Source organism: Leucoraja erinacea, chromosome 8 (assembly GCF_028641065.1).
Source record: "Leucoraja erinacea ecotype New England chromosome 8, Leri_hhj_1, whole genome shotgun sequence".
Lineage (NCBI taxonomy): Eukaryota > Metazoa > Chordata > Chondrichthyes > Rajiformes > Rajidae > Leucoraja > Leucoraja erinaceus.
The window spans coordinates 46,146,092-46,160,700 of NC_073384.1; the positions used below are offsets into that span (position 1 = coordinate 46,146,092).

At 37.9% G+C, this 14,609-nt stretch overlaps 1 protein-coding gene across 6 annotated transcripts; it reads right to left on the reverse strand.

Annotated features, from left to right (window-relative positions):
- Positions 1-424: 424 nt before the first annotated feature.
- Positions 425-13,790, reverse strand: six2a (SIX homeobox 2a). Of its 6 annotated transcripts, none has more exons than XM_055639637.1 (5): positions 13,344-13,789; positions 11,408-11,492; positions 6,162-6,245; positions 2,240-3,074; positions 425-1,423 (listed from the first exon to the last, which is right to left on the reverse strand). In XM_055639637.1, the coding sequence occupies exons 4-5, from the start codon at positions 2,803-2,805 to the stop codon at positions 1,093-1,095; spliced, it is 897 nt and encodes a 298-aa protein (XP_055495612.1). In that variant the 5' UTR covers positions 2,806-3,074; positions 6,162-6,245; positions 11,408-11,492; positions 13,344-13,789; the 3' UTR covers positions 425-1,092. The 6 variants fall into 6 exon arrangements, with proteins under 6 accessions (XP_055495612.1, XP_055495610.1, XP_055495613.1 ...); XM_055639635.1 differs by having other exon boundaries at positions 11,408-11,547; XM_055639638.1 differs by lacking the exon at positions 6,162-6,245 and having other exon boundaries at positions 2,246-3,074; positions 11,408-11,547; positions 13,344-13,790.
- Between the last annotated feature and the right edge of the window lie 819 nt (positions 13,791-14,609).

Here is a 14,609-nt window from a genome sequence, read left to right on the forward strand (position 1 = left end):
ATAGATATAATGATCACACGGAAGCATTGGCAGCCACAATAGTGTTTTACACTATACTTTGTATAGAACTTCGGTCACGGTGGTTTTTAAGTTCCATCTTTTAAAAAGGGCCATTTGATGAGATGTTCTGCAATATCTTTACTTTGCTGAATATTAAGAATACTGCGTCATAATTAGATTTAAAAAATGAATACCTGGAACATCGTACAAATGCGGTGCCAATATTAGCTTATATCCAACGTGTTATTAGCGTGAAACACTGTTACGGAAGGCGACAGCTCAACGCAACCGTCCATTGCAAAAGCAGCCTCGTAGTTATTGCTGAAATATAAAACCGCTTTGAAGTCGATATTAAAATATACATAAGCAAATTGTAGCTTTATATTTGAATAGGCGGGAGGGAAGAAAGTAAACGTTGCAGACGTTAGATTGTCTTGTTTTTATTATAAAATAAGCAGGATTTCCCCCTCCCCCCAAGATTGTAGTCAATTATAATATAAACAGTAATAAAACAATTGTTATCCAGCGCGTGAGTATTCCTTCTTGTAGACCGATATAATTCATAATGCTTGCTTATTTTAACTGACTGTTTCAGTCCAATATAGCTGCGATTACACGTTCCACGCATCTTACTACAGGAAAGCCAGCTTTCTGCACAGGTTTCACCTACAGGTAAATGATCTTCCTACAGCGTGTATTTTTTTTAATTTTTATCAAAACTTAAAATGTTCGCTTTGCACGCGATTACAAACCTATTCACTCTTGTTACCTGGATATATAGATATGTGGTGTAATTTTAAGTGGGAGCAAGAATTCGAGATTGTGAACTTGTGACCAGCAAAATAAAAACGTGTCTGTCTACACAAATCATCGTACATTATATAAAAACCTTAAGACTTTGCTGCGCCAATCTCTTATGTGATCTAATACAGTACCTTAAAACTCCAATTGCTATATCCATCATTCTTTCCCATGGTTGACAAAATATCCGCTAGTTTTTTATGCACATCGCTTAAATGTCAAGTAAAATATATAAAGGATAATCTTGAGAGTCTTTACTTGTTCGAAGATAAAAGGATTTGCGATTTTTGTTTACGAGCCAAGGTCAACCAAATTGGATGACATGGGATTGAGCATGGAGTCTTGTAAAGCGTGATGGTGTATAACATCTGAGTTGGGTACCGCAACGGCACTAGGACCCGGGGGCGCGGCCAGAGAGTGCAGTGGCTGCATGCTGGAGTTGGAACTTTGGCCCAGGGATCCCAACAACAGCGCGGGGCTGCTGGAAGTGTGATCTGGCGTCTGGGATGGAGTCTTTTCCTCGTCCGAACTCGCTAGCATGTTTTTGTTCCCATTCATTGAAGGATTCATTTGGTTGTGGCCGCCGGGCGTGACGTTTGAATTCGAGTTCTCGCTGTTTTCTCTGCGTGGGGAAAAGACATATTTTTAAAAAGATAAAAAAGAGAAAGTGGTCTTTGTAAATCTAAATTTGATAAGTTGCTATATAATCAAATCTATTAAAAAGTGGAAACCACGATAAAGCCTACGTCAAAAAATATCCGAGATGTCTATCAGCTTGCATGATAGACTGCGCGCCAGGGGTTGCTATCTTAAATTACCTATCTGTCCCCTCGGTTTACTGATTTATTGGCAGTAGTTGGTGGCTGGATGACGTTGGGGTTGGCTAAGAACGTTTTTCATCGCGCAATTCAGATTTCTAAAGGGTTTTATTAAAGAAAATAAGCTCTGAATCGCTCGCGTGGAAACACAGAGACTTCGTTTTATCGTCAACCAATTCAGCAGCTACACAATGCCCGCTGATGCTCAGACCCTGTATTTACCGCAGCGACAGACGGCAGGAGTAACGTGCAATGTGCAATGTGCGAGCAAACGACAAGATGACACGCTGGTAATCTTTTCGTTCTCACTTAACGGTTTGCGGCATTGGGAAAAGTTTGAGAAAACTTTCCTTTTGCGCGGCCGTAGCAGTGCGGAGATTTCATTTAAACACCGGCAGAGCCTCACGCTCGGCTCTGATATCCGATGTGACTTTCAGCTCCGCCGTACTTCAGGTTTATTTTTAAAGAGGGTAGCGTAGGTATTAAAATAAAAACACCCCGTCAATCGCCCCTTAATTAATCGCGGAGGAAGTACACGGTATGCTGCAAGCAAGAAATGTTGCAGTTGGCACCAAGCGAGATAAGTAAAAAAAATGATTTTATTTTTTTTCTTTACTTACTCGTACCTTTCCTTGGCTTCGGCGGCCCGGTCCCTCTGTCTCCTGTTCTTGAACCAGTTGCTAACCTGTGTGGTGGTGAGGCCGGTGGCTTCGGCCAATTCCCTCTTTTCCCGAGGAGAAGGGTAGGGGTTGTGCGCATACCATTCCCGCAGGACGCTGCGCGACTTCTCCTTAAAGCAATAGCTGGTCTCCTCGCCGTCCCAGATAGAGCGCGGCAGTGGGAACTTGCGCCGGACGCGGTACTTGCCCACGGCCCCCAGCGGCCGCCCCCGCAACTTTTCGGCTTCGATGTAGTGAGCCTTTAACCACAGCTGCTGCAGCTTGGGATGGTTGTGCGGAGAGAACTGATGACTCTCCAGGATCTTGTAGAGTTCGCGGAAGTTACCCCGGTGGAAAGCCACCACGGCCTTTGCTTTGAGAACGCTCTCGTTTTTATGCAGATGCTCGCAGGCTGGTAATGACCACAGGAAGCGGCCGAGCCGCTCGATGTTACCCCCTTGTTGAAGGACCTCGCACACGCACGCCACTTGCTCTTGAGTAAAACCAAACGTTGGAAGCATCGACATATCTCCCCTGCCTTGAAATAGTCTAAAAAACACATCCAGGTCCGCAGTGGGTGGAAACAAAAAGTTTTCACCGTGTCTCTCCTTCACTTGAAGGTTGAAATCTCTGCCAGTGCTTTTTGGTTGTAGACGTATAAAAATCTTTCTTTCACAGAAGTCCCAACATACTGCATTTGAAGACGTCCGGAGTGCTTTCGCTTGGTTTTTAATAATATTATTCTAAGTTGGCATGAATAGTCATTATGTCGGATTTGATTGGTTGGTTATCTGACCTACGGATAGTGAGGATAAGACAATAGTTAGTCAAATTATTTGCCATGGAGACGCTGTCAGTCAAAGTAACCCGATCCTCTTTGAGGTGTCTCCCCGGCTGGGCTAACAGATTGCAGTTCTCCCTCCACTCAAAGCCTACCTTGTAAGACTGCACTGCCTTCTGCGATCCCCGGCCTGACAATCGAAGCGGACTGCACGCAGAACAAGATCCGCGTTATTTGTCTTATTACAAACTTATCTTTCTTCCTGCTCTTTTGCTGCCTATTTGTTTGTTTCAGCTCCTTGGACGAGGATCTCATGGAGCCCCTCGGATGATTGACATCGTCGTAAGCCGCACAGGAAAGCGTTTTTTTTTCTCTCTCTCGTGGCAACGATGTAGAAGAACACAGGGGTGGCGCCAGTGATCTGGAAATAACGCGGGGACGTGATCGTGGTGGGCTCTGGTATCTGTAGTTACATCTTTGATATTCCGCAATAATTTGACCCTTGTGCTTGAAATACAACTCCCACAATGCTGTTCCGACGGGGAGGGCGAAGAGGGAATTTATTTTTCTCATTGAATTGAGGTTGTACAGGGCTACTGCATTGATAACGCAGGCATCGACTTGTTATTTCATAGAGGAACATAAAACTATCATAAGGCAAAAGCACTAAGTTAATGTGATGGATTTTGAATATGTAACATTTCACCAGAGTAACATGCAAGACTATCGCTAGTTGGTGTAGTACTGGGAAGGGGCTAATATATTTAAAGTCAGAAGCAAACAACTCACAGGATAGAAATACTATTTTGTTCACAGAAACCCGTCAGAGACGAATGACTTTTTCATGGTATTAATATTTCAACAAAATAGCAAAACGATTAGATTTTTGCAGCGAACTTACTTTCAGAAATTTGCAGATTGCGTGTCTTTCTTGTGGGAATTGAGATTAAAGGCCAAAGCCTTTCATATAACCTCCTGCAGATTTATTCCATAAGCAAGCTTTCGTTTCATATTTAATAATAAGGATGAAGAAAGGATAGCGACGATATGTGCGTGTGTGTGTTTTTTTGAAGGGGGTGGGGTGGGGGCGACGGTCGGAATAAGCAAACAGCTGCTTTTCTTTGCCGGGAGCAATGTTGCAAATCTGCGGTAACCAGTCACAACTTCAGTAAAGACCAGAAAATTGGATCGACCAAATCCTTCTCCATGCAAATAATGAGCTCTTCCAAAGGTGTTCCTCAGCAGCCTACTTTGGATCATCAACAAGGCTAGAATGCACCTATCGAATTAACACAACAAAGCGTGGATCTTTATTCCGACAGGTTTTCTTTCAAAGCTGCAACGGAATCTTGCTTTCCTGATTCTGCATATTTCCCACGCGCCTGTCCATTGTTGCTACATCACGCTCACAATATTCACTTTACCGAAGATTTCTTGGAAAACCTCTGTTTCCCGCCCTTTAGTTAACAGGGCAATTCACACAGAGGAGTTTATTAGAAATCAAAGTCTTTAATAGCTACTAGGCAGTTTGCATTAGACCATTAGCTTGGAATCTGATAATATTGAAAATCAAACGTTTGAAAAAAGTAATTAAAGCTATTCTTGTTTTATCACACCGGCATTTTCAGAATTTAGAAGGTAAATCATTACGAAAAAAAGACAATTATATTTATATTAGAAAGCACAACAAATATATTGTTGTGGTTACAGCTTAATTGTCCATATTTATTTAACTTGTGAATAGTGTAAAATGGGCCTCATTTATGTTCCGACCACGGGTCCTTCACTTCTACCTGATCAGGCATACCCTGTTCATTCATCTTCACTAAATTCCGAAACCTTTTTTTTTTTAACTTTATCCCAGATTATTTGCCTTTGGTTTGTTTTTACTTGAATGTTTTGTTTCAAGGCTTTGTAGCAACGTTCCACTACCACACCCCCCCCCCCCCCCCCCCCCCCCCCCCCCCTCCTGAGTGTCTGATGCGATCCTGGGTAATATTACCCATCTCCAAAAGTTTGCATTTTTGTTATGTCAAATATTTACACATATTTCCATAATTAGTAAAGGCCACAAACGTGAGCGCGATTTAGTTACACTGAATATATCTGGTCTGTTGTGAATTAAGATCTTTCCAACTAGATCGGCCCTTTGCATGGGCAACGCCGAAGATTAATTCCGTTATCAGTGTTATGGGACACTCGATGGAGAGTGAGGAGTTTGCACATTTTCACAAGTTCAAATGCAGAATACTTCCCATGCATTATGTCCACACATACATACACAAATAATGTGATGCATTGTTCGACGGGTTTAGTTAATGTTAGGAACGTCCTATTCGTGGCGAGATCTATTACAAGTGGAAGTCAACATATTCTTTTTAATCCGGAAGCTAGGGAGAAAAGGAAAGAGCGAGAGAATAACAATACGTCTATTTCCACATTAGCTCTTGTCACTTATACCAATTAGGTTTGCCTATCGTGAGTTTGGATCTTAAAACAACAACACTGAGGCATATTCACCCTAATTCACTCCATACGCCGGGTTGCTTGTTTCAGCAATAATGGTATATTACCAACGCAGTGAGAACCGCCGAAGAACCAAAACCTACAGATAATAGAACAGTAGACTTGATAGAAACAGCAGATGTCCATTATTAGAAACCGGGGATTGGACTTCTACACTTTCACAAAAAAAACTCAAAATATTTTAAAATATTAATTATAGACACAATACATTATTTAGAATTACCGCAGAAAATTATAGCTGTAAAAATATGAAACAAGGGAAATCACATCGGCATTCTATGACTAATTATGATTAAAAGTTAATCCTGCTGTGTCGCGGAGGGCGAAACATGCAACAAGCTGCAATCGGAGAAAACGGAAGGCTTCGGTGGGGCAAGCAGCCGCATGACAAACTCAATGACGGTACTAGAATCAATTTGACAATATTTGTAAACTCCTTCTTGCCAGGGAAGTATATCTGAGAATGGAAGGCTGGAGGGTTCTGCTGAGTCTGACCAGTGATTAGACTTACTGATGAATGGATATCACGTTTCTTCTAATGGCAGCCCCGTATTTTGACAACCTCCTACTACTAACCCGAGAAGCTGGAGGGTCGGCCGTCCTTAATTTGCTTGATTGCTCCAAGATGTCGACGAAAACTAAAGTGATAGAAGCTCCTTCCTATTGATATTGAAAAATTGCAAACCTATTATGCGGTGTAATATTTTCATTTCACCGTGTTTCATAATTTAAGTTATTTAAAACTTTCTAAATAAATACATCACTATTTAAGATAGAACACTTACCAATGTACAGTATGACCATTGTTAATTTAAACATTTTAATTAACGAATGTGATTGATGTGACTACAAATATTCATGTCATTGCTGACAGAAGAAACTCAAATTACTGTATTTCTGTGCGTGGTATCTCCCTTGCAATGTCCAATCAATCATTTTCTAAGTAAATAGAATAACCAACCTTTGAATTTTTCATGATGTATTTTTCTACTAATCTGACCGTATGTTAGAGAGAGCATTACACGTGAAGTACAAAGATGTGTTCAAAGGAGTGTTCAAAACTCTACACCCGAGAAATTGCCTGTCTGATTCTGTTATAATGAATCCCGGTGTGAAGGATCTTTAGAAAAGCTCGGTTCTTTGCCAAAATAGTCTCCTAGCTCAGCGTACCATTATAATCCTAATTTGTTATTTCAAATATATTCAAAGCCCCTTGTTTTGTTACTACTGCGACAAAAAAAAAACCCAAACCCAGTCATGCTTCGAACAACGTAAACTCCCTTGGGTCGCTTTTCTGAAAGACAGATATGCCTTTCCAACTCAGGTAAATTGAGCTTTATATGGTGATGTGACACATCTGACCGAACTTTGTCGCTCCGACATCCTATCTGTTTAACTTCCCAGCAGTGATTTCTGCGCGATTCCCTTTTGGCTGCAACTTCCACTGTATCAGACAAAAAAAAACAACAGAATGTCCTGACAATTAGAAACTTCGTGCTAAAATTGGTGAAATTAAAAAAAAAAACTACTGATTAAAAATGATATATAAATCCGGTTTATTTGAGATATTACATACATATCCAATCCGAGTCCCCCTTGAAAAGATCGATAAGCATGATGATAATTACCCGTGGAGTTCAAGTTTAAAGATAAGATCTACTGAGATTATTTCTATTTCATAACATTACTCTCCATTGATAGCATCGTAACGTCATTTTTGTTATATTCCATTTCCTGCTGCAGCAGAACGGCTGGTGAGTTACATAACCAAATAAGCAAAGGGCAAAATGAGTTGTAACGGACTGTTGCTACATCAAAGATGCATGTTGGCGTAATGGTGATGGTGATGGGACATGTGGGAACAAAAAAACAGTTTCAGTTTCCCAGTATGGTAGAGTTGCAAATCAAATGAATCTGAAAAGTGCAAACTCTCACAGACAGGAAACAACAGAAAACACGTCAATTATTCAAATATGAATGAAAATCATATATTTGAACCATTGGAACAGTACAATCATTGGATATTTAGATATCTATCTTTGGGATCAGCGCTACTAATTAAAAGCCTAAAAAATAATGCTGATGTAATAATGCTCTCATTGTATACTTAAAAAAAAAAGATTTATTTTGTAAAGTATCATCAACAAGCCTAAATTCAGACCTATTGGGTTATCATTGTTCAGCATGATACTTTGTATTCAAAAATCCAAATATTACATGTTTATTTTGGCTTAGTATATTTTAAAATAATAATAATTGAAAGCAATGCTACCATTTATTGTGCTTACAAAAGGTGGTAAACAATTGATTCATGTACATACCATGTATAATGATCCCCAAGAGTCATTTGGCATTAGATGGAATATATTTTCAGATTTAATGTGGAGCATGGAATGGAATACCTTATTCTGGTATTGTAAAAATAATTGGATTTTTCGCCATAAAAGTAATGTCCCTTCATTCTGATGCTTCTTTGGTTAATTAGTTTGCTAAATGCTAGAATATTCAATCTTCTAATAAAATACGTTTTTTTCTCAAAATTTTAATTTCTCTTCGATTGTGCAGGATTCCTTTGACAGTTGATAAAATATGTGTATTCTGATTTTATACATCAAGTGTTTTGAATGGATTGCCTTCTTTCTATCTTATATTTTAGGATTCAACACAAATGTCTGCAGTAAGTCAACTAGATCATTTTTAATGTTACTTGAACTTTGAACTAAAATATTAATCAAAATAATAGATATAGTTTCAGGACAGCAATATCATCTTCATGGTCAGTTATTGAAAATGTATATTGTGTATGTTATTCTATAATCACACCCTGTTAACCAGTATGTTCTATTAAGTAAGAATGCTGAAATGAATATACTCTGATTTTCCAGTGTATTTAAAAAGCATGAACTGAAATCAGTTATCCGTATGGAGTTTCATGTTGCATAATCTTGAATGGGTGTGCTAATTCCTAATTTATTTGACATTATTTAATATATAGTTCCAAAAGGTAGTGAAACATTTGCATTATTTTCAAAGAGAACAGTTTCAATACATTTTCATTAGATAATCATTAGTTCACATGCCTTTGAAACGACACATTCTGTAATGCAAAATGGCCAGTAGTTACACCTATTATTAATGCTATTAATATTATTGCCATTGCTATTGTACTCAATTGATTCTATACTTCCTAATATAAAGCTGCTGACCCGACATGGGTAGAATATGAATTGATGCATGAATTGCCGATCACATCAAGGTCTATTAGTTGGTTATTATCAGTTTATGCTTAACTGAGTTTGATCAATGCCCACACAGATTTTTTCAATTAAAATTAAAAGTAGAAAAAAAAACAAGACGTTCAGCAACGTAAAACAAATATAAGCGTTTTCAGAGGGAAAATAATTACAATTGACACTAATGGTTCTACATTTATTAACTAAAATATTGTTCTGTCCCAGCCAGTCTTATGTAAATCATATTAAGTATACCAAGAAAATAATTAGCAAAGAAGGTCTATGACTAAAAGGCCAGCTTGGCTTAAAAATTAAAGACATCACATCGAGAGGTTGAGTTGCCTTAAGCAATTGGATGTTTACTGTTGGGGGAAATGGAGGGCAGACAAGATGACTGTAGGATCAGCTCAAAGTGCAAACAACCAGTCTTGTTTCTAACCTCTATGTAAAAATACAGTATATGAACGTGTATTGTGTTATATAATAGATACGTTATTTCATAGTAATCAATGAGGGAATTGAAGCTGCAGTGATTACATACAGATTATTTGCAAAGGCAATACAGGGTTCTAGTTACATTAAGCATTAATCATAATATAATCACTAACAAAAAGGCACAAGTAGGAAAGCTAGATTAACACTAAAATCAGAGTAAATATTAATCAAAATAATAGATATATATATAGTTTCAGGCAAGGAATATCATCAACCGGTTCAGATATTGAACAATGCAATTTGTGCATGATATTCTGTAATCACACCCAGTTACCCAATACGTTCTATTAATTAACAATTCTGAAATGTTTATATTGATTTTCCATTGTTTTACAAAAGAAATTATGAAGAGAAATCATTTATTTGTATGGGGTTTCCTGTTGCATAATCTTAATCTAAATTAATATCAAAGCACAACTATTACGTTTTTACTTTTCACTCAGAAAGATCCGATTTCATCGGTAAGTTGAGAAAATCGGAGTCAGTTTCAAGTTGAAATAGGTTGTAATTGAATAAATTAAATCGCAGAATCAAATAATTATTTATATTGCAAAAGGTGATGTTTTGCCCAATGGAGTCAATGCTTGTTTGCAGAACTATCCTGTCAATCCAAAATATAATTGGTCTACATTTTAAAAGTAGACATTTTGACTTGGTTAACTCAATTAAAACTTTATTTTGCTAATATTGGCTCAGAACGTTTTGGTATACATTTGAAAATAAAGAAATCAGAAAAGTGAACACACCATTATAACTTAAAAGATGGACAAGGCTGGTCAATTTAGGATTTTGTTTATTTTAAATGATACGTTCCATACAAATTAAATGCAGTTTAAATAATAAATATGTGGATTTATGATGCTTTGTTCAATGGCAGTCATTTAGCTACTTTATTGCTATGTGCTGGTGGAATTCAGTAATGTAATTCAGTACCAGAAGTGGGATATACGGGGGCCTCAGTCTCCATTTGAACAGATTACTGTTCACAATATACCCCATTATGTAACTGTCATGGCTATTCTTTACTGTAAACTCTCAAGTAGAAGCCAAGAATCTGTAATATAGATTGAAACCAAAATAAAGCAGAGAAAATCAGGGATGCCATTTAAGAAATTTCAGAGTTTAGGAACATGAAAAGAAAATTCCATTATGATTATAATAAATAAATCCATAAAGAGAAGTGTTCTTGACTAATTTGCAATTGAGAAAAGAGAGAAAAAAAATCATTACTAATGAGTTGCTGGGCAGAAAGCACAAATCTAAATTCATCATTCTTCCAAAAACCACAGAGATTTTAAGACCTTCTCGTCAGTGGTTTGTTACATCAACTGCTCGCAAGAACAATGGTAGAAGTAGAACCATGAAAATGTTGGAAAGTAAAACATGGAAAGTAAAACATGTATTTGCAAATGCATTTTGTAAAGAGTAAGGAGAACAAGCTAAGAAATGTGATAAATTAAATTATGCTTTTCTAAGTGCTGGATGCGACGAGCTGTTTCTCTATCCGTTTGCACGTTTTGTCTGTGGTAAACAAGTCTTCAAAATAGTACATTTGGGGTTGGAACAGAAATCATACCCTTTCCATTGATGCTGTCTGACCTACTCTGCCATGCCTGTTCATTTTTACTTCTGGAGTTTTCTGCTTTCATTGTACAAAAAGAGTTGGGAGGGAGGGAAGAGACAAGTTTACAAAGATATCGGTAGCAGAAAAAACATATCTGGTGGAGTATGAGGACCAACAACAGAGAAACAAGATATCAACTTTTATTTTTTCAGCATTCAGGGAAAATGTGGATGCACCCATTCAAAGAAGTGTTAGTGGTTAAAGATAGGGCTCCAATGAGTCCAACTGCCACAACGACAATCACAAATTATACTGCAATTCGTGATAATTATTATTATTGAACAATAAATGATGACCATCAATGTACCATTAATGCTAATAATGGTTTTAAGCAACTTCTTGATACTTGTGTGTGATGCTAAAGAAATGGTATAATGGAACTGAATATATAACGAGAAACATTGCAATCTATTATTAAGAAGTAGTTAAAGAAGAAAGAGAACAGGAATCAAAACAATAATCTTGCTAACCTGCCAAATGCTTCCTCAGTCAGGTTAAGCGAGAAATGTCATGCTTGCATGTAGACAAAAGGCAACTGCTGCCTTGGTGACCGATCTTCCGTTGATTTGGAGGAAAGCACAACCACCAGATCAGAACATTGCAGACACCCCTACAAATAAAATAATAACCTCATAATTTATTTTTAAATTTCAGATTTAATTATGTTTTAAGTACAACAGATTTTTAACTCATCAAAAATACAACTCTAGGAATCATTCTTAATCTTAATCATTGTGCTACATAAAATATATTTTCAAAAATATCTTTCCACAATTACAACCAATCATTAATTTTGAAACTGAAAGATTTACAAGGAAGGCATATTCGTAGTTAAAGTTCGATACCCTCATGCTAATCTTTGTTTGGTATGTTTACATATTGGTCTTAAATGCCATAAACTGTAAATAAAACTACAAAGTAAATATAATTATCCATATAACATGTGGTTTAAAAAGTGCAATAATCTTAATTTTGTGATGCAGTCTTTCTGATGCTTAATATATAAATCATATTGCCAGGTAGAATTATGTGAGGCAGTTCAATAGAGTCACGTGAACAGGATTTGATGTTCAAATCAGGTGGAAAGTCAGATGGCAAGGCAGATTGGTTTACCTCATGGAGAATCTTATTGATCACGTTGAACATGCTCATATAATATTTTTCTGTGTTTTATTTTATGTGAACTTTTATATTTGTTTTTTTTTAATAATTTAATGTCCAATTTTAGTTGGGGATATTTGTAGCCATGGAGTTTAAGATCTTTATCATAAGAATGCTTTATTAAGATTTTAAAACTCATGTTGCTGTAAAATGTCGAACTACACCGCGAAGAACAAACCGCATTCATGTAAATAAAATTTGAATTGTTATTTTTAGTTATTAACAATGTAAAAGATTATGCCCAGCATGTTTTCAATGTTAGATGTACGAATGCTGAGAAATACAGCAATTACTATTCCCACTTTACAAAATTAATTTGGCACCAGAGAACATTGAATTTTATGTGACCTTTAATAGAACTTGTTCACTTATTTTCCATTGTCCATGAAAGGCTACAATTTTCCTGACAAATGGCTGTTGCTATACTGAGAAACAGACTTTAGAAATACTGTAATTCAATGATTTCACAATAGTGAAATATGGTCAAGATAGCTTGAACAAGAAGGTAGCCTGACACCACATGAACAATCAACCGTTTGGAAATGAAAATTAGGAATTAAAATTGCAACTGTGTAGAATTAAAGAGGTCTTGCTCCATGATCCAAAGCTTCAGACAGCAGAATAATGTTGTTATTGCTTGAAAATATAATAGCTTCAGAACTCTTTAAACTTCCAAACAACTTCAGTCACCAACAAGTTGACTATAAATCCAAATGCATCTGTAATTTTGTCAATCAAGTCCAACGTAATTGTACCAGTTTTATGAAGAAAATTAAATTGTAATTAATTGATTTTAAATTTGAGCAGAATGGCGAAAGTAATGCATATCAAAGTCACAGTCGTTTTGACACATTTGATTTCTCAGCAAATTTTTGTCGGAAAAAATGTGTGAAAGTATAGGATTTGGAAACGAGAGAGATATACATGGTAGCTTTTCGATTATCTTTATTTCCTCGGTCCACCTTTTAATATGGTTTATTTTCCTGTCAGAAAATGTGGGCAGTCATTTACTAAAATATCAAACCGAAATTCCGATAGGATAGACTGATATTGGCAAGTGAAACATTACGGTGCTCTTTGGCATACAAGACCAAAGTCCATTTTCACCCTACTACCGATAAATACATAAACAGAACATCTGCTAAATTAAACTAAATTTAAGGTTTTCAATCAGATGCCTTCGGAATATTAGCGAGCAATTGGAATGATCAATTAAACTTAATCTTTTAATAAGTTTTCACAGACCTTGAGTTCCGGGAGCCACGAATGCACGACGCATGTCACGGTTCAGTCTGGTCTGCATCAGGTTGCACCAGCCACTGCCACATTCCCCATCAAAACGATACTTTAATATGAGGCAGAAAGGGCACCACATGTCGACTCCTTGATTGTGGTTGGTAACTCCAAAACAAAAGCTTGCATTTGCATTTTTGTTTTTTCCCCCACATATATATTAAAGGGACTTTGAGTTTCTCCTCAATAACGAAGGCTTGGCATGCGTCCCCTGACACTGTGGCCCGGCTCACGGCTCCGTTCGTGGGCCTGGGAGAGGGCAAGGAGGGCGAGGCATTGCGTTCCTCGGGCCGCCGTTGCCGCGGCGGGACAGTGCAGAATCCCAGCACGAAGCACCCGTCACAAAGTGGCGCTGCCAACGCCGCCACCTCCAGTATCAATGAGCACAATTAGCACATCGCAGGTTATTCTTTCCCCCCCCACGCCCCTATGCAAAACAGAAAGGTGGGGGGAGTTTCCCTTTGCAACTTGCGGAAGTATCTTAAAAAGATCTTAATAAAACAAAACGTCTTGCATATTTAATTCACATTCATTGTTTATGTTCCGTAAAGCCAAAGCGTTGTGTAACTTTTGCCTTTCGCCTGAGCTACCAGGAACAGCCAAAGAGCATTAATTCGTGATATGAAAACCACCCAAGTAATATGCAACAGCGGAGAGGAAAGAGTGACTTTTGATGGTCATCTCTTAGACAACCGTGCCCAGAAATTGGATTTCACTCTATTTTGGTGCATTAAACATGCTAACACACAACTACTATCGGACCACCCCACGTCAACTAATCGTCACCCCCGTCAACCGAAACGTCGCATATTCCCTTTCTGCAGAGAAGCTGCCTGACCCGCTGTGTTACTCTAGTATTTTGTGTCTATCTTTGGTGTAAACCAGCATCTGCAGTTCCTTCCTACACGGTTTTGATTGCTTGATTGAAATAATATCCCATGGATACAGACCCTTTGGCCCACCGAGTACATGCCAACCAGTGATCACCCTTTCGCACCAGTTCTATTTATCCCACTTTCTCTTCTGTTCCAATCACCTAATGGGGCAATTTTACAGAGGCCAATTTACCTGGAGGCCCGCACGTCTTTGGGATCTGGGATGAAACACCAGCACCCGGAGAAAACCCACACAGCGACTCTGGCGCTGTGGCAGCGCCACTACCAGATATGATTGAATTAAGCATCAGATGCGAGACCACACTACCTTATCATGCCCAGA